General features: G+C 45.2%; 1 protein-coding gene across 4 annotated transcripts in view; it reads right to left on the bottom strand.

Annotated features, from left to right (window-relative positions):
* LOC105472945 (hormonally up-regulated Neu-associated kinase) overlaps nt 1-25,565 on the bottom strand; it is a 133,704-nt gene that overhangs the window by 28,897 nt on the left and 79,242 nt on the right. For all 4 annotated transcript variants that reach the window (XM_071095608.1, XM_024790086.2, XM_071095606.1 and 1 more), the window contains exons 5-6: nt 14,112-14,239; nt 4,348-4,483 (exon numbers count right to left, since the gene is read on the bottom strand). In XM_071095608.1, coding sequence (XP_070951709.1) covers nt 4,348-4,483; nt 14,112-14,239 — 264 coding nt within the window. The remainder of the gene's footprint in view (nt 1-4,347; nt 4,484-14,111; nt 14,240-25,565) is intronic.

Raw genomic sequence — 25,565 nt, 5'->3', positions numbered from 1 at the left:
GTGGGAGAGGGATGGGCATGATTACTGGTTTAAAAAGTATATTAATAACATGTTCATTTTTTAAAATAACTACTTGAGGTCTATCAAAACAATGCAGAGTGAACAGTGGTTTGGAAATACCTGGGAACCCCAAGAGCAGGGCACCCCCAGAGGGCATGGGGTATTCTGAAGAAAGGTTACTATACCCCATATATACTGGGGTATACTGGAAAGGATACTGGGGTATACTGGAAAGGAGGGGTATGCGCAGGGGCAGACACCCCAGCTCTGCCTTTTATGTCCAGTATCTTCAAAAACGAGCTCTGCCGTAATGTAAATGGTCAACTGACTCTGGACTGAGAGGAACAGTTTGAACGTTTTCCAATAAACAATGCATAAACCTGGTGCTCTCCAGTATCACTTATCGAATCTGTATATGGCTGCATGTTTGGATGACACAGAGAATGGTACAACGTTCCAGAATACTAGGTATTATCTGAATCGCGCAAATTTACATGCAATCTGTTTTGATACCATGGATCTAATTTGGTCTAATTCTGTCTTGTATTGCCTGTAACCTCCTCCCCTCCCACCAGTTCCAAAGCTAACTGGAGGGGTGGAGAGACTGTCCAGGTCCCTGCAGGGAGACAGAAAGAGGCAGCAAGGTTGGCTCTGTACAAATGTCTGAAACCCAGCACTTTAGGAGACCGAGGCATGGAGATTGCTTGGGACCAGGAGTTTAAGACCAGCCTGGGCAACACAGCAAAACCCCCATCTCTACCACAAAAAGAGAAACACTTAGCTGGGGATGACAGCACATGCCTGCAGTCCCTCTACTATAGAAGCTAAGGTGGGAGGATTGCTCGAGCCCAGGAGTTCTAGGTCACAGTGAGCTGTGACTGCGCCACTGCACTCCAGCCTGGGCTACGAAGGAAGACCTGTCTCAAACAAAAAACAAAAAAAAAGAAAAAAAAGGTCTGCACCTGAATCAGCAGGGGAGCCGGGCACCTAGCAAACATCTGTTGACTGACTGGCACAAACATTTATTCATAAAAGATTTACTTTCAAAGACATTTCCCTCTTTGCTTTTAGAGATCAACTTGGCAGCTGAAATGACTTCACAGGAGAAGGCTTGACAGAAGAGTGATGTAAAATGTGAGACCTTTCTTTTCCTTACTTTCTCAAAAGGAAACTATTGACAACACTTAAAATCCATCTGGGGCTAGGTATGTTGGGAAACTACAAAATATACTTTATAAAGAAAATATCCCTTTCTCTGCTTGTATGTTCTCATTCCCTTTATCTACAGGCCAGTAAAACCAGAAAAATAAATATAAAAAACACATTTTTTTGTCTTAAAGATAAAGGTTTTTCAAAATAAACACTATAAACAACATGTACCTCCCCCAACAGCTTAGAATTCTGGTTCCAGGCCAGACACGGTGGTGGCTCATGCCTGTAATCCCAGGACTTTGGGAGGCTGTAGCAGGTGAATCACTTGAGGCCGGGAGTTTATGAACGGCCTGGGCAACATGGTGAAACACTGTCTCTACTAAAAATACAAAAATCAGCCAAGTATGGTGGTGGATGTCTGTAGTCCCAGCTACTCAGGAGGCTGAGGTGGGAGACTCGCTTGATCCCAGGAGGCAGAGGTTGCAGTGAGCCGAGATTGTGCCACTGCACTCCAACCTGGGCGACAGATCGAGACTCTGTCTTAAAAAAGAAAAATAAAGAAGAATAATTCTGGTTCCACTACTTAAAAACCAAACACTGATTTGCCTCTAGCATGAAATGAGCAATGGGCCTCGCATAAACAGAAGACACGGAGTGCTGTTTTCCTTAGCACGCGAGATCTCAGCCCGTTTTACAGTCCACTGAACCAGCTTCATGTGCAGCCATCATGCTGCTGACCAAGTCCAAATGCAAAAACCATTACACTAATCTGGCAACAACAGGATAGGAGTTTGAATTTATGTTTTAATCTATCAAAGTCTGTCTGCAAACTGTGGGAAAGCCACAAACATGAGATGTCGCCTCCTAATTCTTTGTGAATGAAGATGCAGCCAGCAAGGAGGGGAAACACCGTCTTTCTCACACCAGCTCCACTTTCTCCAGCAGCTGCCGCATTGAGTGGATTGATTATGCTCATTTAGGCGGTGATTACATGAGCTTAATGACTCACGTGGCCGCCACCAAGGCCCCCTCCTTTAACAGAAAGCGTACCTGCGTGCTGCTCTCCATCATGAGTGTAGATAATGAGGCAAGGTCCTTTCAGCTTTGCTCCCTGCCTCGCTTTAGAGTAGTATTTCTGGTGTCTGTTTCAGATCCTGGCCCACATCGAGCTGTTATTGGAAAACAGCAATCTATTTCCAGGTTCCCTTGGTAACCTAAGTCACCTAGACTTTGTTTAAATTACCTCCCATGAGCCAAATGCTAGAATTCTAGATGGCAACAGAGTGAAACCACCTCCTCTCTGGGCACGGTGAGTGTAAATTTGGCACTGAAGTGTGGATGCAGACTCCCACGCCCCTTTAAAGTTTTTCTAGGGCTTCCATCCCAAGCAGAGCCCTGCCTGGCCATCTTCTTTGAAGGACTCAGCATTTCAGCTTTCATAAGGCTTGCCGGGTGTTTCTAGACCTTTCTAGGCATTGAAACTATGACTACACAGGACACCCTTTTCTCTGCCCTTTCAGTCTCCCATCTGCCCCTCTGGGTCAGTGGTTCTCCTGCCTTCATCCAAGCCTGGTCAAACGTACAAGACACCCCAGCTCTAAACGAAGAAGGAAGGTGGGTCCCAGTCTTAGAAGGTACTGAGCCCATGTGGTCTCCTTATTTGCATGAAGACAGCCAAAATAAGGGCCTTCATTCCCTTGCTCAGGTTAGTTAGAAACAGGACAAAGGAGTAGAAAAAAATATACAAGGAAATGTTTTTGCCGGGCGCAGTGGCTCAAACCTATAATCCCAGCACCTTGAGAGGCGGGAGGATCGCTTGAGCCCAGGAGTTTGAGACCAGCCTGGGCAACATGGCAAAACCCTTTCTCTGCAGAAAAATAGAAAAAATTGCCTGACATGGTGACTCACGCCTATGGTCGCAGCTACTCAGGAGGCTGAGGTGGGAGAATCACTTGAGCTCAGGAGGCGGAGGCTGTAGCGAGTTATGATCATGCCACTACACTCCAGCCTGGGTGACTGAGTGAGGCTCTGTCTCAAAAAAAAAAAAAAAAGAGAAATGTTTTTGAATTTGTAGTTAGCGTACCAACACAGAGAAGCATGGGCTGCCACAGGGAACCTGTCAGTGTTCCTATGCTGTGGGTTCCTGTCTGCAAACTTTGCTTAAAGAACCCTCCTCATGGAAACTGATAAAGTGGAGCCTTCACAGAAAGTCCACGGGAACACCCGGCCTGAAATGAGTGACTCCTATGCCTTTCCTTCCTGCCTCCCACATTTTAAAGCAGGGGTCTTAGGGCTGAAATAAACATCAAGAACAAGACAGAAGAAGGCATCTAAGGGTGGTTTGGAAAGGGAGGGGTGATCCCATGTGTTTCTGTCTGATGTTGGCAGGTGGGCTCGTGAGCTGATCACACACACGCAAACACATTCACACAAAGACTGGCTGGGCACGTTGGCTCACACATGAAATTCCAGCACTTTGGGAGACCGAGGCAGGCGGATGACTTGAGGTCAGGAGCTCAAGACCGGCCCTGGGCAACATGGTAAAACCCCATCTCTACTAAAAATACAAAATTAGCCTGGTGTGGTGGCACGTGCCTGTAATCCCAGCTCCTCAGGAGACTGGGGATGAGAATCACTTGAACCCAGGAGGCAGAGGTTGCAGTGAGCTGAGATTACACCACTGCACTCCAGCCTGGGTGACAGAGCCAGACTGTGTATCAAAAAACAAAACAAAGACCTACACACACACACAAATTTACACACAGAAACAGACACACAACACATACACACAGACACAACAACCATGCACACGGAGACCCAAGCAGACATAGACATTGTCTCTCTCTCTCTCTCACACACACACACTCAAGCCACAGCTAGTCTCAAAGGTCCCTTTGTGTGAACTAGAAAGAGGCACCCCCTGGGAAGACACAGACCCTCAAAGCCTGGATGTCAGCCTCCATTCACTCCTCCTCCAGGTGACCCTGCAGGGTACAGGGCACAACAGCACACGGTGGTCCTGTCTACGCTTCCTCTTGTGGATGTGTGGGTGTGGGTGTTAGTGGGAAGGGGAGATAGCCAAGAGAGAACATGGCTTTTCCTTCAATCACGGACAGCTTTCTGTCCGGAACTGCTCGGGGCTCATAGGACAGGCCCCATCTCTCCCGAGGAGTCCCTCTGGGTACACGAAATTACCTGTTAGGATAGGTGATATTACAGGGCACTTTGCCCGTGTAATTCTCATTGAGCCAGCGATTCGCCAGTGCCTGCTGAATATTTGGCCTCTTCACAGGATCCGGTTCCAGGAGAGAGCGCAGGAAACTGATGGCACCTGGGAGACATTAGGGAAAGAACGTGCGCATGTTACAGGCTGAACGCGGACACCAGTGAAAGCCACCAACACAGGGGACTCGCCACCTCGCCTGCCCATCCCGAGCCACTGCTGGGGTGATCTCTGGGTCTCTGGGCAGGGTTCTGATTCAAGGATTCATAGAGCTTGGTTTCAGCCCCACCTCCCTTCAGACAGGAGGGGTGTGAAAAATCCCGTTTCTCCCTCTCTCTCTCTCTCCTTAAAAAATACACACCACATATCCAAAGAATTTAAGTTCTCTGTCCAAGGGGAGCAACTGGTGCATGATAAAGCAAGAACCAGTTTGGGTCTCCCCATCCCCTGTGTTTCCCAAGACAACCTGTGGCCTTTTCTTGTTGCTTATAGGTGAGCCAAAAGGATGTTCTATTGACAGGCTTGCAGGAACGAAAGAAAATAAACAGAAAATGCCTGCTCGCAAGGAAGGTTTTTGGGTACTCAGGGAGAAGCCAGCAGTGTACAGGCATCCTAAGTTAGACCTCCCAACTGGGGACCACAGGACACTCAGAGTCTCAAGAGGCCAGAGAGGTCCTGCTTTCTGATCCTTTCTTTTAAAGCCATTCTGTGTGGCCGCCCACCTCTTCTCCAAACTCGATGATGCCTCGCCCAGGCTGCACAGAGCCCACGCCCACCCAGCGCAGTCAATCAGGCTGTCAAGACACCAGAGCGCCACGCGTTTTTGTTAAAGTGTTAGGAAACCTCTGCATTAGTGACCCAGACTTTAAAATCCTAGTTTGTGTAAAAAGTTCTAGTGAAAACCACACTGTGAACCCATGTCCGCCTGATGGGTGCCTCCTTTTGCACTGTCTCTTAGGGGGCTCTTAGGGACTGCTTAGATGGACAGGATGCTAATATATTTTGTCTTTCTTTTTCAAGCCACCTGAAGTTCACTGTATCACATTAGTCATGCTGAGCACAGTGTGTAAGGAAAAGATACGAGAAACTGTTGAAAACCTATAAAACCCCTACAACCCCTTTTCCTTCCATCCCAGGGAAAAATAATGTTTTGTTGTTGTTGTTGTTGTTGTTGTTGTTGTTGTGTTTTTGAGACGGAGTCTTGCTCTGTCACCCAGGCTGCCTCCCGGGTTCAAGCAATTCTCTGCGTCAGCCTCCTGAGTAGCTGGGATTACAGGTACCTGCCACCACGTCGGGCTAATTTTTGTATTTTTAGGAGAGACGGGGTTTCACCATCTTGGCCAGGCTGGCCTTGAACTCCTGACCTCGTGATCCACCCGCCTTGGCCTCCCAAAGTGCTAGGATTATAGGCGTGAGCCACTGCGCCTGGCCAAAAATAATGTTTTAAATGCCCTGGGTTTCCTTTCATTTCACAAATATTTACAGAGCACTTGTTGTCCATTCAAGCACTAGAGATAAGCTAATTCGTCTCTAAGCAGAATATTTGCATACTTTAAAATAATAACAATGGAGACAACTGTATGAGAGGTAAAAATGCGTTTATAATGCACATGAAGCCTTTTATTTTGTATTTATTTTATTCATTATTTTTTATATTTTGGAGACAGTGTCACACCGTCGCCCAGGCTGGAGTGCAGAGGTGCGATCATGGCTCGCTGCAGCCTTGACCTCTCTGGCTCAGGTGACCTTCCCACCTCAGCCTTCCAAGTAGGTGAGACTACAGGCATGCACCATCACGCCCAGATAATTTTTTAATTTTTTTGGTAGAGATGGGGTTTTGCCAAGTTGCCCAGGCTGGTCTCAAACCCCTGAGCTCAAGCGATCCTCCTGCCTCAGCCTCCCAAAGTGTTGGGATTAAGTGTGTGAGCCACCACACTCAGCCCATGAAGGCTCTTCTAAGGCTACCAAATTGTAGGAGAATATACAGCATACCCACATATAGGCAAAGAATGTCAGGGATGACTTCAAAATGCAGACGGTTTGTCTTGCTTGACTTGTGGGACTGTGATATTTTCTTATGCTCTAGCCCTTATTTTACAAAGTATTGCTATAATGTTCTTGCAATATAAAGAATTCTTTTATGTAGCTTTGTACTTGATTTCCAACATACCAAATAATAAACCCCAGAAAATAATAATGTGCTTGCTCCCCCAATTTTTCCATTCTTCTCTGCAAAGTTATTTTTTCAGTGTTCTAAGGTAATCTTCTTTGCAAGGAGAAGTCATAAAACGTCTTACTTTCTCAAAAGTTTTAAGTTGTCATTTTAACATTGTTCTTGAGGAAATGCTGAGCCTTTTTTCAACCCATTTTCTGCAGGGTAAAAATTAGGCCATCAAAAAAGGGGCCAGTTGTGATGCCAGAATCAACTCAAGAGAAATAATCTTTGCTAGGTCATGCAGCCAGGTCAACCTTCATGGTCAACCCACCACCAGGGTGGGTTCCCATCCTGTTGAAGAGGTTACCAGGTCATCTGCCTTTCAATAGTGGGTAGTCTCTACTGGATATCTACCCAAAGGAAAATAGGTCATTACATGAAAAAGACACTTGCACACATGTTTATAGCAGCACAATTCACAACTGCAAAAATATGGAACCAGCCCAAATGCCCATCAACTAACAAGTGGATAAAGAAAATGTGACATATGGTCAGGCACGGTGGCTCACGCCTGTAATCCCAGCACTTTGGGAGGCCAAGGCAGGTGGATCACCAGGTCAGGAGATCGAGACCATCCTGGGTAACACGGTGAAACCCCGTCTCTACTAAAAATACAGAAAATTAGCCGGGCATGGTGGCGGGCGCCCGTAGTCCCAGCTGCTGCGGAGGCTGAGGCAGGAGAACGGCATGAACCCGGGAGGCAGATTGCAGTGAGCCGAGATCACGCCACTGCACTCCAGCCTAGGCGACACAGTGAGACTCTATCTCAAAAAAAAAAAAAAAAAAAAGTAAAGAAAATGTGACTGTATATATGATATATATGTGTCACATACATATTTATGTCATATGTGTCATATATATATATATATACACACACACACCAAGGACTACTACTCAGTCATAAAAAGGAACAAAGTAATGGCATTTGCAGCAACCTGGATGGAGTTGAGATCATTATTCTAAGTGAAGTAACCCAGGAATGGAAAACCAAACATTGTATGTTCTCACTTACAAGTGGGAACTAAGCTATGAAGGTGCAAAGGCATAAGAATGACACAATGGACTTAGGGGACTTGGAGAGAAGGGTAGGAGGGGGCGAGAGATAATAGACTACACATTGGGTACAGTGTACACTGCTCAGGTGATGGATGTACCAAAATCTCAGAAACCACCACTAAGGAATTTATCCATGTAACCAAAAACCACCTGTTCCCCAAAAACATACTGAAATTTTGAAAAAAGGAAATATTGCCAGGAGCGGAGGCTCACGACTATATCCCAGCACTTTGGGAGGCCAAGGTGAGTCGATCACCTGAGGTCAGGAGTTCAAGACCAGCCTGACCAACATGGAGAAACCCCCACCTCTACTAAAAATACAAAAATTAGCCGGGCATGGTGGTGCACACCCGTAATCCCAGCTACTTGGGAGGCTGTGGTAGAACTGCTTGAACCCAGGGGGCAGAGGTTGCAGTGAGCTGAGATCATGTCACTGTACTCCAGCCTGGGCAGCACAGAAAGACTTCATCTCAAAATAAAAATAAAAATAAAAAACAAAAACAAAAACAAAAAAACAGTGGAGTGGGTAGAAATGCATGCGTGGAGACCATGAGGTACATTTACCACTGTAAGTGTTATCGCTGGATACCCAGCTAAAACTCTAAAAAAAAAAAAAAAAAAAATTGTTTTTAACCTTTACTTTAGGTTCGGGTGTGCATGTGCAGGTTTGTTATATAGGCAAACTCGTGTCATGGGAGTTTGTTGTACAGGTTATTTCATCACCCAGGTACTAATCCTAGTTCCCAATAGTTATTTTTTCTGTTCCTCTCTCTCCTTCCACCCTCCACCCTCAAGTAGACCCCACTGTCTATTGTTCCCCTCTTGGTGTCCATGGTGTCCTCTTGGTTATACTTAGCTCCCACTTATAAGTGAGAACATGCAGTATTTGGTTTTCTGTTCCTGTGTTAGTTTGCTAAGGATAATGGCCTCCAGCTTCATCCATGTTCTTTAATAACCCAAAAATCAAACAGATCTCTGCTTTGCAGAATCTCTCTTCGCTTCCCTTAACATCTCTGCATTGCAAGAGTCACTTAGATCTTAACTGGCGGCATCTATTGGTCAGATAAAGAAGATGAGGGCTTAATGAATCAGAGCGAGTGGGCTGTTGAGTTAATGTTTTCTGAGACATTGCTGTTGCTTACCCTCAAAGGACTTGGGCAACAACCCAGGGTTGCCTCAAAGGACTTGGGCAACAGTCCAGGCTTTTTCAAAGTATGATGAACCAGAAGTGCTAAGGACAAACTGGATGTGCATTTTTGTTCTATTTTCATAACTGAGCACTCTGCATCCTCAAAAACTGCTGATGAGCACAAGTAATTTTAGTTCAAATCTCCACTGACGAATTTTCTTCCTTTGGACGTCACAGACATTGCGTTACTATCCAAAAAGGACTTTGAGAATATCCTTAGAGCTCTTTGAAGTTTGTTTTAGGGTCCTGAAAACCCCTATGCCTTATGAGCAAAAGAGATTAAAATATTCCTCACCATCCTGGAAAGCCATGCCAGGCATGGCCACAGGCCACATGCCGCCCTCTACCTCTCTGAGATAACACTGAGGTTCTCCACTCAAGCCTGGAAAAATATACCACCCTGCTCAACGTAACACGCAGCACACCTTCCTCCATCGCAAACCCCACTTTCTTTCACGAGTCATCAGCTTTCCAAAGTCTGGACTGGCTTGTGTGAGCACCTAAACACGGTACCCAGTGAAACGGCCGCAGGTGACAGGCAAAGTCATCAGACTTTTCACATTAGCGTAGCCGGATAGATGCAAATAGAGACTCCTCCGCGCTCAAAGCTCCCTCCTCATCACTTCCCAAGCTAAAGAACTGTTTGATCATCTGATCATCGTGCCTTCTTGGACATCGTCATTAGCACTGGCTCAACCCTCATGAAAGCTAACACTTCTCCTCCAGCTTGACTTTGGAGAATTCACGGCACAAAACCATCATCACCTGAACTGACTGCTTGGAATGTATTATAAATGCCAGCGTTGTGGTGTAGTGATGAAAAGGGAAGCAGTCTGAAAAATTGCTCAGCCATAAAAGGCATTTGCTACTCTGTGACATACAAGTGCCAACAAGCAAAAAGAAAGTGTGTACAAGAGAGACTTTGAAAGGCCCTCGAAGCTTAAGTTTGCAAATGGCATGACACAGATGAATGAAGGGCAGTTCTTTGGAAGCGTGTTCTGTGGATTCACAAGGGCAATAATGCTGTTTTCAACTCAAGTTTGGTAAAAAATCTTCCAACTTAATCTTCAAAAAGAGCAGTGGAATTAATAGATATGATAATTACATGTATGAGTGACAGGGCCAGGTGCAGTAGCTCATGCCTGTAACCCCAGCAGTTTGGGAGTCTGACTCAGGAGGATTGCTTGAGCTCAGGAGTTCAAGACCAGCCTGAGCAACACAGGGAGACCCTCTCTCTATAAAAAATACCCCCCACAAAAAAAAAATTAGCTGGGCATGGTGGCATGTGCCTGCAGTCCCAGCTACTTGGGAGGCTGAGGCAGGAAGATTGCTTGGTCTGGGAGGTTGAGGCTGCAGTGAGCCATGATTGTGCCACTGCACTCCAGCCAGGACGACACAGTGAAACCTTGTCTTAGACAAAAACAAAAACAAATATGAATGACAGAGTCATCCAATTAGTAAAGATGTGCATTAGTGAGGCACAATAAAACTGGCATATTTTCTATTTGGATTGACATTACTCAAAACATAAGGACATACAGACAATAGATAATACCTCCAACTTTTTGTAGGGGGGTGCATCTTATACTAAACAAAATCAGAGAAGAGTGAAATAACACAGCATGGTAGGAAAATCTAGGTTTTCAGTCAAGCAGACTTAATCTCTCTGAGACTCAATTTCCTCACTAGTAAACAGGGACTTACCTTGCAGGACTGTATGAAAACAACACCACATGAAAAACACCTACAAAGGATCACTCAATAAATGGCAGCTACTCATGTTACTGGTAAGCTAGTATTTTCAGATATAAGCAGGGCCAGGCTGGTTGGAAGGGAGAGGAGATAAACTTGATGGGATGCAAAGGATGGGAAAAATGGGAGGCTGTCAGAAGGGCAGCAGCTGATACTCAAACCTGAAGACATTCACTCTATAAACCAGGTAAGACTCCCTGGGCTGCCTCAGCAGCTGGTGCACTGCTCTGGGCCCTACTGGGTCAGGACAATTCCCAATCCTGAGTCATCAAAATAATCTACGGGCCACCTTTCCAGGTCACACAGGCACGTTAACACCAGAGTCAGCAACCTAGATTCCCTGAGCGTCTATCATGTGCAAACACTTCACTTGGGACCTGGCTCAAAGGATTTCAATCCTAGTTGAAAAAAGATATTTCTATATCCCAATAGTTATTTCAAAAAGGGGCAGATGGGGAGAGCATCAGATTCCCTAATTAGAAAATCAGATATAGAAATGCAATTCATGCTTGACAAGTCAAGACAACAAAGTCCTACAGGAATGTGAAGATCTTTAACAAGCACACACAGAGCTTAAGGCCAACGCAAAGCTGTCTGCTCAAAGCAGGAGCTATGTGAGGTTGGACGGCAATTCCAGTGATGCTGAAATTGCTGGGAACATTTTTAATATGTCTTCTTTGGGACTACTTTTGGATTATCTTTTAACATCTTCAGAACTGCAACTCTTGCTTCTTTAAGGTTAAATTTAATTTTCACAATAAAAAAAAAAAAAAAAAACACTTAGAGCTCAACCTGCTAAGATTGTATAATATTATTGAAAGTAAAAACAAGGTATGATTCTGAAGCAATGAGACTGATTTTCTTGTGTTCTTAACCTACCTGTGTTCGTCGGCTCCTTTTCCCACAGCTGTGTGGGGCTCATGCTAACGCTAATCAACAAATATTTCTGGCTTTTCACTTTCAGCACACATGGTAGGGTTGCACTGCCCCATTCTCTTTAGTTGGGTGAAGCCATGTGCCATGTTTTAGAAAGCTTCCACTTACATCTGGAAGATTGGTGGAAGATTTAATTGCTGGTGAAAGAGCTTCTCTTTCTCTTTCCCTTTCTCCCTCTGCATGAACCAGAAATGCTGGAAATGGTGGCTGCTCCATCAGCCTTGGGCCCTTGGCTGGGCAGAACCTTTCAACATTTGATCCAACTCTCAATTGAGATGTAGCATGAGTGAGAAATAAACCTTTGTGGTCCTGAGCCACTAAGACTTGGGGGCTGATTGTTACTGCAGCATAACCTGGTCTATTCTGACTAATACAGTGAAGTGGCAGCAGACCAGCAGTTCTCCAGCTCCTCAGGCTCTCATCAGGCTCAAAGATAGCACTGTCTGCCTTTCCCAACTGTGGGGGTGCATTCATCCACCTATTGTCCTTTGTTATGGGTCACTTGAATAAAACAACGGTCCTTCAGTGGGTGAATGGTGAAACAAACAGCAGTATATCCACACCAGGGAATACTACTCACCAATAAAAAGAAACAACTCAGATTATCTCAAGGGAATTATGCTTTGTGGGGAAAAAAATGATTTACATATAACATTTTTGAAATGACAAAATTATAGATGATACAGGGTGGTAGCTGACAGGTCTTGGGGAGAGCAGGAGGAAGGGAGGTGGCTGTGGCTACAGGGGAGCAGCACAAGGGAACCTTGTGAGGGAACTGTCTTGCATCTTGACTGTGGTAGCTGTCACACAAGTTACTCATGTGGGCTATTTGGATCTCTTTGTATTATTTCTAGCAATTGTGTGTGAATCTACAATTACATCACAATGAAAAGTTTTTAAAATAATCTTATTTGTTAAAAAAAAAAAACCTTTTTACTCTCTATCCCCTTGTCCCAATTTATTTTATTTTCTTTAGAGCACTTCACATTACCAAATACCACACATATTTATTACCCATTGATTTATTTTTAGCCTCCCCTGCTGATATATAAGCTTTATAAGGGTAGAGACTGGTTTGTTCTCTGTCTTCCTTAATCTAGAACACACCTAGCACACAATCGGTGCACAATACATATTCATGGAATAAGCTAATGAGTATATTATTTCATTATTTCATAATGAGTATGAAATATAGAATGAACGAATGAAGGGGAACACCTCAGAGTGCTCTGCCGCACTTTCGACATTTCTGAAAGCTCTAAAACTTAAATATGACAATACGTTTGACATTTTGCACATTTTCTAACTCTGAGAGTTATGACTCTCAGTGCAGAAATATTTCTTTTATAATGACAGAGCTGTAACTCATCTTCCCAAGGACTTAATGCCTCCTTTGCTTTCAAGCCTCCAGAGATTCTCCCCTCCCTTGAGGAGACAGTATGGGCTGAATTAGATCATTGCATACAAGAATGTGTCTCCACTTGGATTCCACTTGGCAAGATAAATTCAGGGTCAGCTTCATGCGTGCTTTTAAACTCAGAAGAAAAATACATAACAGTAGTAAAATAAAATGCTATATTTTAACTATCATAAATATCATAAGTTGCAGTTAAATAACTGCTTTCTTCTTTGGTCAAAAGCCTTATCTCAGTGAAGCTGAGTTTATTCTAAGGAGCCAATTAAATGCTCATCAAAGCCAAGCCAAGGCCAGGAACTTGAATTGTGAACCAAACAAAAGAACAAATTGTACTGATTTACTGGATCTGAAACCAAACCTTAATACAAACTGTTTACGGAAATGTGAACCAGCTAAAGCTTGAGAGAACTTTTCAAACACACCTGATGATTCAGTCTAATCAAGTAACTTAACCTCTATATACTTAAAAGCTTTTGAACAGGCTCAAAAACTCAACTCACAAAACAAATTGCAGCCCCAACTTCAATGCAACAAACATTTCTTGACAATAATTGCAGAAAGAAGATATATTGGAAATGTGACCACAAATCCTCTTTTCCAAGTCAACATCATAATATGGTGAGTTTTAAAACAATCAAGCCTGCAATTATTTTTCAAATGGAGAATATCAGATCCTTTGGATCTACGTGTTTTGTGCAGAAAGAGGAAGGAGGAGTTAGGGGTTCAGAATTATAAAGGAACAGGAAAGGATACAGGTGAAAGGCATGAGTGAGGCCGGGCACAGTGGCTCACGCCTGTAATCCCAGCACTTTGGGAGGCTGAGACAGGCGGATCATGAGATCAGGAGATGGAGACCATCCTGGTTAACACGGTGAAACCCCGTCTCTACTAAAAAACACAAAAAACTAGCCGGGCGAGGTGGCGGGCGCCTGTAGTCCCAGCTACTCGGGAGGCTGAGGCAGGAGAATGGCGTGAACCCAGGAGGCGGAGCTTGCAGTGAGCCGAGATCACACCACTGTACCTTGACATTTTGATTTAACACTAGAAAGAAATTTACAATCATGGGATAGACATAATACCATTGCTGCAAAACAAATACTGTTTCACAGGTGGACCCGAACTGGTCACAACAGGAGTCCTGAACCGTGATCTAGAATAGCAGGTGCATTACCTGTGGAGAGCTGAGTGGGGAGGGGGTTCATTTCTTTGTCCACCATCTTCTGGTACAAAGCCCTCAGGCTGAAAGGCTCCACCGTGAAAGGCAGCGTCCCGGTCAACATGGCATACATGTTCACACCTCTGAAAAGAGAGACATACACACGAAAGTGGAGTCAGGTCCCCTGGGGAGGGGAAGACACTGGAGACATGGGCTTCACCGAAGCATGAGAGCTGCTGCTTCCATGCCAACCTCCACAGGCCCTCTTCAAAGCCATCTTTGTAGAACGCTCAGTGTCACGTTCAAAGAGTTGGGTGAGGCCGGGCGCGGTGGCTCATGCCTGTGATCCCAGCACTCTGGGAGGTGGATCACCTGAGGTCAGGAGTTTGAGACCAGCCTGTGTAGCGCCTCCATCCCCAACCCCTGCCTCATCAGCCTGGACCACTACCTGCTCATCCCCTCGCTGCTGTGCTGCAAGCTGTGCATGAAGCCCCTGCACACCCTGGCACCCATCTCTAGTAAAAATACAAAAATTAGCCAGGCGTGGTGGCAGGTGCCTGTAATCCCAGCTACTGGGGAGGCTGAGGCAGGAGAATCACTTGAACATAGGAGGTAGAGGTTGCACTGAGCCAAGATCGCGCCATTGCACTCCAGTCTGAGTGTCAAGAGTGAAATTCCACCTCAAAAAAAAAGAAAGAAAGAGAGAGAGAGAGAGAAAGAAAGAAACAAAGAAAGAAAGAGAGAGAGAGAGAGGTAGGGAGGGAGGGAGGGAAGGAGGGAAGGAGGGAGGGAGGAAGGAAGGAAGGAAGAAAAAGAGAAAGAAAGAAGGAAGGGAGGGAGGGAGGGAAAGAGAGAGAGAGAGAGAAAGAAAGAAAGAAAGAAAGAAAGAAAGAAAGAAAGAAAGAAAGAAAGAAAGAAAGAAAGAAAGAAAGAAAGAAAGAAAGAAAGAAAGAGAAAGAAAGAAGAAAGAAAGAGAGAGAGAGAGAAAGAAAGAAAGAAAGAAAGAAAGAAAGAAAGAAAGAAAGAAAGAAAGAAAGAAAGAAAGAAAGAAAGAAAGAGAAAGAAAGAAAGAGAAAGAAAGAAAGAGAGAGAAAGACAGAAAGAAAAGGCAGGCTTGGGTGAGAGCACTTGAATGTGAAGACCCGGAAGGCGACCACAGAGAAAAACAGGAGTTGAACCATGGCCCTCTGCTCTCTCCAAATGCTATGGCAGGAAGAAGTCAACGGCAAGGAGGCCCAGACCAAGCAATGTAAGAAACACCTGGGAGACGTCAGGGACCTCAATTAAGAGTAGTATTGCCATTATGTGGTTTTCCAAGGATGGCTTAGAAGGTGGTACCTGGAAAAGGCTGACCAAAAAATACAGGAAAAGCCCCCCACACCGGAAACTCCCGTCACAGCCAAACTGTGAGCCAGGTTACCACTCAGCCCTCAGAAACGAAGCCTCATACCAAAACCCGGCGTTTTGCTCTACTCTTAAATTTTGCCGTGGCTTGTAACTAGAGAAATTTCTGGGGAGGTGCCCTTCCTTCCTGCCCTGATTTTTTTTATTGTTCATTGTGAGATTCTGCCACCTGGCCCCAACCCAACATCTCAGATGTGGTTGAAATACCTTCTGAATAAGCTTAACTGCCCCTATCCAAAGCCAATCTGAGAACAGAAACATCTTCTTAGAGGATTTTTGTTTTCCTGATGTGCAAATCTAACATCGTTTTGATGAGATTTCCTGATGGGGATGAAATGTCTGCCTACCAAGAGGTCTCAAGTGTTCAAAAGCGCCCAAGGGAATATATACTTTATAAACAGGCAGTAAGATTTCCGGTCAAAACAAATCCAATGAGACTGATTGAAATTAAGACCCTCGAGGCCCAATTCCAAGGCGGCCCCCTCTGAATTACGGCATTTCAGATAATGACAGGTGCTGGAGCCCACAGCTCCCGCTAGAAATCATTTGCTAATTTCAGACCTATACTAAGACCTGGTTCCCACTCACAGTGGAGTTAGGGGGACAGATGCATAAACAGTCATTCCACAAATACTTGCTGGATGGCTCTCTGCCCCAGGCAAGACTATAGGTGCTGGGTACTGGGGACCAGAGAAAGACCTGCCCTCTTGGGGTTTGAGTGGGGAAGAAGACAGGCAAGCAACATGCGAACAAATAAATGAGCACAGTCCTTTCAGGGGGTGATCAGTGCAAAAGGAATAAGAAATGCTGAATTGCACCACTTTTGACCACAAGAGGAATTCAATGAAGGGAGAAAGAGAACTTAGAAACAGGTACATGAAGAGGGGACGCCACGCGGGTAGTCACTGCATGTGTGTGAGCTCATGTATCTTTGGCTGGCTGGTTGTGTGGCTGGAGAGATAAAAAGGGCATAAACAAAGAAATGGAAACAAGAATGAACAAGGCACACACAGAGCTATTTGAGCAGCATTTCCCTGTGTGTGTTTAGTGGAACACACCCGCCTGGCGAGGAATAGGGGTTAGGCAGATACAAGTAGTATGGCCAAATAATTTGGGGAGTAGTTATGTTGTATAAGTGGATTAAAGGGGCTCAAAATGGAAAGTAGGAAACTGTGGCAGGAAATCAGCAGGTTGCTGTTAAAATCAGAATGGGAATGATGGCACGCAACAGAAAGGGAAAGGCAAAGACGCAGTGGAGACATTTGAAGGGCACGTGCCAGGTGGCAAACTCAGAATGCAGGACCAATGGTGGTAACAGAGTGGTACTGAGGAGGCTGAGGAGGAGAGACAGGTTAGGGGTGCAGGGAAGGAGTATCAGCGCTAGTGATATGTTTGAGAAGGTACTATGCAATGCTGCACTTTGAGTATGTTTGAGGTAGAGCTCAACATTCTTGCTTCGAAAAATTATTGGAGATCAGTAAGAGGGAATGCTAAAAGGGTCACAAAATTGTAGAGTTTTGCATACAAAGAGGACTTGGACACACAGCTTTTATGGATGGAAACCTTCTGGCACATCCCACAAAGCTGTTGCTGAGGACCACTGAACAACCTCCAAGATAAGCTGTTCCCAATGTTTCTGAGCCAGCCTGTTCCATCCAGGGCGATTCTATGCAAAAATAAAGCTTTCCAAGACTAAGCCAACGTCTACATCTTCTGTTCATTGGTTGTGGAACAAGACCAGTTTCTCTTCCATGGTCAGCACTTCACATCTTTGAAAACTAGAACCAGGATCTTCCCACCCTTCTCGGTCTTCCCCAGTCCGGGACCTCAGGCCTTTTGCCTGTGCTTTATTTGACACGGTTGGGAGTCTCCTTAACAACCCAGTCCTCTGCCCTGAATACACACCGGCAGGTTCATGCAGTTAATGAGCTTTAATGCTTCCATGCTACAGAGCAAAGACCTCATATTTCAACAGAGTTGGAGTGAACTGAGTTAAGGGGAAGAAAAAACAAAAAGATTCTGTCCCTGCTCACCACCTCTGAGTGCCTAATCCTACCCTAACATTCATACCTAAAGCTGAAGAGCCTGCTACTTACACAGTATCATTTTGTTCTGCAGCAAGTGCTTCATAATGCCTAACTCATGCAGTATTTCTCAAACTGAGGTACGCAGACACATTCTCAGGGGTGCGGCAGTTCCGATTTTTATTTTCTTCTTGGCAACAGACTAAAACATTTCACAAAGCATAACCAGGGGCATTGGATGACCATCGTATAACTAAGAACACCCTCCACCGCACACACCCAATTTCAGTGCCTGCTTTGGTATTTCTTTACCAATGAACTATTTTTGCCAAAAAAAAAAAAAATCACTTTTATTGTCATAGCCTAATGAGAAGGAAGCAGAGCTGGACTTAATGTGTTAGTGATGCGTCTATGCTTCTACCAGAGGAAAAGAAAGTCTCCTGGTGACTGGAATAGTGCGTCATTTGTCCTCAGATCAGTGGCATCAGCACCACCTGAGAACTTGTTGAAAATGCACATTCAGGCCGGGCGCGGTGGCTCAAGCCTGTAATCCCAGCACTTTGGGAGGCCGAGACGGGTGGATCACGAGGTCAGGAGATCGAGACCATCCTGGGTAACACAGTGAAACCCCGTCTCTACTAAAAATACAAAAACTTAGCCGGGCGAGGTGGCAGGCGCCTGTAGTCCCAGCTACTCGGGAGGCTGAGGCAGGAGAATGGCGTGAACCCGGGAGGCAGAGCTTGCAGTGAGCTGAGATCCAGCCACTGCACTCCAGCCTGGGCGACAGAGTGAGACGCCGTCTCAAAAAAAAAAAAAAAAAAAAAAAAAAAAAAAATGCACATTCAGCCAGGCGCAATGGCTCAAACCTGTAATTCCAGCAATTTGGGAGGCTGAGGCGGTCGGCTCTCTTGAGCTCAGGAGTTCGAGATCAGCCTGGGCAACATGGTGAGATCCCATTTCTACAAAAAATACCAAAATTAGCCAGGCATGGTGGCACGCACCTGTAAGTCCCAGCTACTTGGGGGACTGAGGTGGGAGGATCACTTGAGCACAGGAGGTTGGGGCTGCAGGGAGATGTAAGTGTGCCACTGCACTCCAGCTTAGGTGACAGAGCGAGACCCCGACTCTTAAAAAAAAAAAGCAAAAACAAAAAGCAAAGAAAATGCACATTCCTGGGCGCCACTGCACATCTCTGGAATCAGAAACTCTGCGGTGTTTTTGCAAGCCCTCCAGGTGCTTCTGATGCGTACTCAAAAAACTGGAAAGATCCTGGAAGAATGAAAAGTTTTAGGGGAGTTGAGGCATCACAAGATGGGCCTGCCAATGTCGAAGAACCTGTGCCCAGCAGTGAGAACTGCATTCATGCTGTGTACAGCCGTTCCCTTCCCACAAAACATTAGCCATTGCATTCATGTTGCTCATTTGAATATTCTGGAGTTCTTTTACTCTCGGTTATATTTAACCTGTAAATGAGTTTTGGTTTTTTCAGTTGTATAGGGCCATAAATAAAAGGAGTTTAATTTGGGGCTCATGTACTTATAAATAACATTTAAAGAAAAATAACTCACGTCAACACACACAGTTATGAAGAATGTTCTTCGTTTAAAAAGACAGTGTGTAATACTCAAGTTTGCAGAACGCTGCTCTATGGCCTTTTCTATTCCCTTTCATCTTTAGGGTGCACCTAGCTTCCTGTCCCAGGTGGGGGTGTCGTATAGTGCAGATGCCTCTAGGAGGTAGGACATCGTGATAATGGGAGGGGAACCGCACTAAAGGGGTTTGGAGAGCCTATGAGGCCAGAGGAGCAACTGTAAAGCCTTTATGAATGTTTCTTTCTTGAAGGAGACCCTGAGCCACCAAACTGCTTGCCTCCTTGTCACCGACTGGCTTCAACAGATGCCAAAAGTCTCCTCAAGTCACTGCATATTACACTGGTCTTTGCCTCTCTCCGTCATCTGGCTGGGACCACAGATAAGATGAATAGATGCTTGTCTTCAAGATGGTGCCAGGGCCATCCAGGTGGCAGGTCTGGCCAGGGTTGAGCAAGTGCTTTTTATAGTAACTTTAATTGATGACTTTACAAACTGATTCCAGAATTCCATTTCTCTTGGAGGAGTTTATCATCGATGGAAAAAAAAAAAAAAGAAGAAGAAGAAGAAGCTGTCACAAATCCTTCAAGAGGACCCACCTCTCTCATCCTAGGGTCTCTCATTCATAGGATGTGGATAATAATAATACCTACGTTCAGACTGCATGAGGGTCACATCAACTAAGCCACAGAAAGAACTGAATTCTGTAGTTGGAAGAAATTAAGCTTGATAAATTGTGATCTATTGTTTCATCAAAAAACCTTTCTTAAAATAAGAGGGAAAAAGCTACAATTTTATTTGTACTGTGTTGCCAAATAAGAATGGAAACCTGGCCAGGCACAGTGGCTCATGCCTGTAATCCCAGCACTTTGGGAGGCTGAGGCGGGCGGATCACCGGAGGTCAGGAGTTCGAGACCAGCCTCAACATGGAGAAACCCCATCTCTACTAAAAATACAAAATGAGTTGGGCTTAGTGGCGCATGCCTGTAATCCCAGCTACTCAGAAGGCTGAGGCAGGAGAATCTCTTGAACCCAGGAGGCGGAGGTTGTGGTGAGCAGAGATTGCGTCATTGCCTGGGCAACAAAAGCAAAACTCCATCTCAAAAAAAAAAAAAAAAAGAAAACCTACGTGAACAGTCATACAGTCCTAGCTAGGAAATTTCAAAAGGGAAACCAGATTGAGCACCTTAATTCCTTTCCCCCAGAGTTTCCATACACGTTTAATATCTGGATAAAGAGAAGCCTAGTCCCTCTGACATTTCAGAAGTATGTGAGGATACCAAGGGAAAAATGTGGAATGCAGTTTATAAACCTCTGTAATCCCATAGAATTAGTAGGAGTTTCAAAACATGTTCAGAATTTCCTGATGGGTCTTTTGAAATATGGCCCAGGGGCTTTCTGGATTCTCTGTGGCAGACATGGGATTCCCAAGAATCAAAGACAGTCTTAACAAATGAGAGGGAGGGACAAGAGAGGACAACAATCAAATATGACCGGGGGTTTTTCCAGCAGAATGAAATAAGGGTGAGCTATCGCAGGCTGGAAGAAAACCCAAAGATACTAGGCAGCGTGGAATACTCTGATCTCACAAGAGGAAGACGGGAGACAATGCGGGGGCAGCTGAAAGAAGAGGAAAAGGGCCCTTACTTGTGAAATACAAACGGGGAAGCTTTGGAATTAAGTCAAAAGCCAAATGGCCATCCTGATATTTAGTCTGATACACAAAAAAATATTCCCTGGAGGAAAAGCTGTGGCATCACCTGCCGTCCCAAAGAGGAAAGACATGGAGCCACTGCTCCCTGGAGAAGTCGCTGGCAATTTTAACAAGAGGCAGGGGACAAAGCAACGGACAGAGCCATCCCGGCAGGTGGAGGGAGGGTCTGGTTGCTTGTTCTTAAGGGGCATGTGAACAGGAACCTCAGAAACTGCCCAGTTTACACAGACTGCAGTCAAAAGGACCTTCGGGAGATGTACCTTACTTCCGTGTGGCTCTCCAAGAAAGGAATTGCCTTGGAAAAATTAAAACTAACTTGTCACCTGAAAGCAATATCTTTCCATCTTTCAGTATCAACTTTTAATAATACAACTTCCAATTTAAGGTCTTGTAAGTAGACTAGGAATCAATTCATCCATTTGGAAAATCTCAAATTTCACCACTGTTCCATTAAATGGTCTATGTTTAGCAAGAAATTATTTTCTTGTGGATTTCAAGATGGTTGTTTCTCTTCCTTTCCTTCGTTCCTTTCTTCTATGTTAAATATGCATGCTAGCTACAAAGGAAAAAAAATCTCATACTTTATAACTGAATAATCTCAGAAGCTAAGGGAAACCTCTCTTAAAAGTCAAAAGCCCTAAGGTTCCCCAAAGGAGTCATAGCTTTCCTCTTCCCACCACCTCCTGCTAGCCTTCATTTTGAGAGGGTCTCAACAGAGAGAAAACACTAATACCATCCTTCCATATTTGACCCCTGCCAGTAGCTGATGATATCTGGTAGTACTTACAAAACACTGAGTCTGAACAGTAGCTGATGATATCTGTAGTACTTACAAAACACTGAGTCTGAGGCCTAGAACAACTTCTCTCACTCTCCCTCCTGAACACCCAGTTCTATTTGGAGACAGGAGAGTTATTTGGAGACATGGTGCCTCTTGGCCAACTTGTCTACCCAAAGGTACAGCACTGGAGACAGGGATTTTTTTTTTCCACTAAGTGAAAACAGATTCAATGAGCTAGGAAGGTGGACTGAGTGTGTTGTGCGTGACTCTCCAGGAGGCACCAGGCCCTCACACAAGTACTTCACCCATCCATCCCAAGGACCCCCATGAGAGCAGAGGACAGCTTTAGCCCAAAAACGTTGTGTTCTCAATCTTCTCAGGATAGAACCCTCCATTTCTGTTTTCCTCACCAGTAGGGATTCACTGAAGGTTGCACGTGAGTATTGTAATATTCTGAAGATAAAGTTAATTTTGAATTCTTTTCAATTAAAAAGTACATCTGCATTAAAGTTGTTTTAAAGTAGCATATATGTCACTCGGAGGAAAAGTCAATTCACAGTAATAAAAGTTCAATGCACCAGAAGGAATATTTTTGGTGTTTGTGTCTGAAACCTCAAAGTTCATTGGAGACACACACATCAATATATTTTATTTATATATAATATATTTATATATTATATATATATATAAAATGCGGGGTAAGGGTAAAGGAAAGAAGTGAATTACTTTACAGCTATTTTTTATGGTCTTGAAAATAATGACCATTGAAAATAATGGAAAACCCTCAAGAAAGTGCACTATTTCCCATTTCCATTGTTAATTATGGCTTCACTGGAGGAGGGTCCTGGGGGCCCTATTAGTAGGGAAGCGCTTTCTTTCCCAAGGTTACTTTCAGTGACAGGCTGATTTTCTTCCTAAATCCATCTCAGAAGTTGTGGATAAAGTCCCTGCCATCCATCAGGTCCAAAGCCTCCAGGAGGGGAGTTTGCGCTTTTGGAAGTGAACTCTTCATTCTGTTTTTGTTTCAGAGCCATAAAGAGAGAAGCCATTTTATAATAACAGTGTCTAACCCGGTGAGAAAATCAGTTCCATTTTCACTCTCATTTTAAACAGCCTTCTACATTAAATTCACTTTGGGTTTTCCATCTCCACTTCTGCCAGCAAAGTCATGGGCACCAAACAGAAACCTAACCCGAATCTCAGACACAACACTTCAAAGCAGTAGAAAATTATCTCTTAAAAGGTACTGAAGTTTTATGTTTTTGCCAAAATTAAGAGGAAGAGAAATGAGATGTGTCACACCTATCAGCCTTTTGCATATGCTGTTCCCTCTGCCTGGAACGTTTCCCTGCCCGTTCTCCACCTGGCCAACTCCACTCATCTTTCAGGAACAGATCAAACTTGCCTACAGATGCCTTCCTGACTTAACCCAGCTGTGCAGCCATGTGTACTAGGGCTGCCATAACAAAAAAATCTGTTTTATTTCTCACCAGTTTACTTTTGACCTTTCCTGGCCTTCTTCCCTGACACCTTCCTCTTCCCATGGCTGGTTCCTTCTCATCTTTAGGATCTGGCTTTGAAGTCTTCTCCTCAAGAGGCTACTCCATCTTCTTACCTGAATCTCTCTCACTTCCTCCACAGACGTTACCACACTCAGTTTATAGCGTTTTAAAATACCGGCTGTTTGTCCCTCTAGCATGTAAACTCCACCAGGGGAAGTACAACGTAATAGAAGCAGCAGAGGGTGGTGACTCAGAGGCCTAGAGGCAAACCACATAGGTCAAATCCTGGCTCTGTCACACGCTGGTGTATCATGTGGGCAAGTGGCTGAGGCTCTTCATGCCTCAGTTTCCACACCTTTAAATTGGGAGTAACACAGCACTACCTTGAAGGGTTGTTAGGCGGATAGGATGAGTCAATCCATGCTGATCATTACAAAGAGCCTGGCACCCTCCCTCTCTCTTGTTTCCTCTCCCATCATGTGATCTCTGCACACACTGGTCCCCTGCACCTTCCACCATGAGTGGAAGCGGCCTGAGGCCTCACCAGAAGCAGATGCTGCCACCATGCTTCTTATACAGCCTGCAGAACCATGAGCCAAATATACCTCTTTTCCTTACGAATGACCCAGCCCAGGTATTCCTTTGCAGCAACAAAAGACAGACTAAGACAGGGGACCTCTTGGTCTTTCAGGCTCCCATAGCCTTTTGTGCTTGTGTGTGTGTGTGTGTGTGTGTGTGTGTGTGTGTGTGCGCGCGCGCGCACAAATTCTTCCTCTCATAGCTTCCCATTTAGCATAAATGAGTTCTCTAGCTGTTAAGAAAGTGATTATAGACTCACATATTCATATTTATCCACTCAATGCATATTTATCGAGGGAAGACTGTGCCAGACACCTGTGAGAGTTCTTAAGGGTTGGAAGAAATCCATAATGGATTTCCTCCCATATACAACTCTGATCCACTGGTATTAGCTGCTGGGAGGGGCTGTGTTGAGGGGGATTCAGAGGCCTTCTCAGAAGGGAAGTCTATGACTAGCAATGCCCTAGAAGAGAAGGCATCCTCTGCTGCTCCACTCCACTAGCTCTACATGACCCCAGCCCACCTGGGCCCGTCATCAGTGCACCACACACACCCCATATGCAGCCTGCACACCAGACCACACCTGCGAAGTAACTGGGAGCCCAGGCTTCAGCAATGGGCAGCTCCACTACATTCGGGCTCACGTGTGCCTCTAGGCAGCACTCATCACTCTCTTCTATCTGTGCAAACTGGGGGCAAGAGATGTGCCTCACAGGACTGTCCTGAGGATCATGGGTGACTAACCAGGGCACCCAGCCTACTCAGGAGTAGAAGCTGATTCCTGACCTGTTTCACCTCTTCGCTGACAAGCAGGTCCTCTTAGCCAGGGTTCCAGAAGAGTTGGCCCCTTCTGGGAAAGTTCCGGGAATTCCCTCTCTCTCCACATCTTGTTCTGGTCTCTGTTTCTTCTCAATCTCCAACCGGAACATCCTCAGCTCCTCTCGTTTCTAGAGCCTTGAACTGACCCACATTCCTCTGTTTGCTTTCTTGGCCAGCTTCAGCCCTGACCTGCCAGATTCTGTTTCCCTGGATGAAACACCTGCTCCTTCCTCCTCTGTCCCTCTTTCCCTTTTCTCTTCCTTCCTCCCTCCCTTCCTCCTTTCCTTCTTTCCTTTCTCCTTCCTCTTTCCTCCTTCCCACCTTCTTTTTTTCCTCCGTCCCCTCCTCCAGGTTCCACCAGGTGCTGAGGAAATTCTGGGAGCAAGCCAAGCGGTCCCTGCCCCTCCGCTACAGCCCAGAGGGTTCCAGCAGGTGGACAAAGACCTCACGGTGAGGCCCAGGAACACAGAGAGTTGGGGGCTGGAGGGGACATGGGAGTGCCTCAAAGCCAGCTGGCTGGAGACACAGAGGGCTGCCCAGAGGAACCAGCACCCAGCAACTCAAGAGGGAAAAGAAGAGGGTTCCAGGCCAAAGGAACGGTGCATGTAAGGGCTGGTATGTAGCAAGCGCAGGCTGTGTTCAGGGAACAGGAAACAATGCCGGGTTAGCCAGAGAATGGGTGGGGAGAGAAGGGGAGGGGGCATGCCTTCAACAAGGCCACAGGGCAAGCAAGGGCCCCCCCACGCAAGCCACGTTGGAGAGCTGGGGCTGTATCTTGACACCCTGAAAGGACACTGCTTGGTTCAAATTCCACTCCACCACTTAGCAGCTCTATGACCTTGGGCAATTTTATTTATTTCTCTTATGATGGGTTTCTTCTTCCATAAAATAGGGTAATAGAGAGTAACGATTGCACTGGGTCATTGTGAAACTAAGTGACATGGTGTCTGGCACACATCAAGCACTAAGCAAGCGTTAGCTTCTCTGCCAACCTGAACAAGGGGGTTACAGTGGATATGAAGAGAGGCAGGGGAATTCCAGAAATACTCCGGATCAA

This window comes from Macaca nemestrina, chromosome 4, assembly GCF_043159975.1.
Source record: "Macaca nemestrina isolate mMacNem1 chromosome 4, mMacNem.hap1, whole genome shotgun sequence".
Classification (NCBI taxonomy): Eukaryota; Metazoa; Chordata; class Mammalia; order Primates; family Cercopithecidae; genus Macaca; species Macaca nemestrina.
The sequence above is the reverse complement of the archived record's forward strand: the minus strand, read 5'-3'. Positions and strand labels throughout refer to the sequence as shown.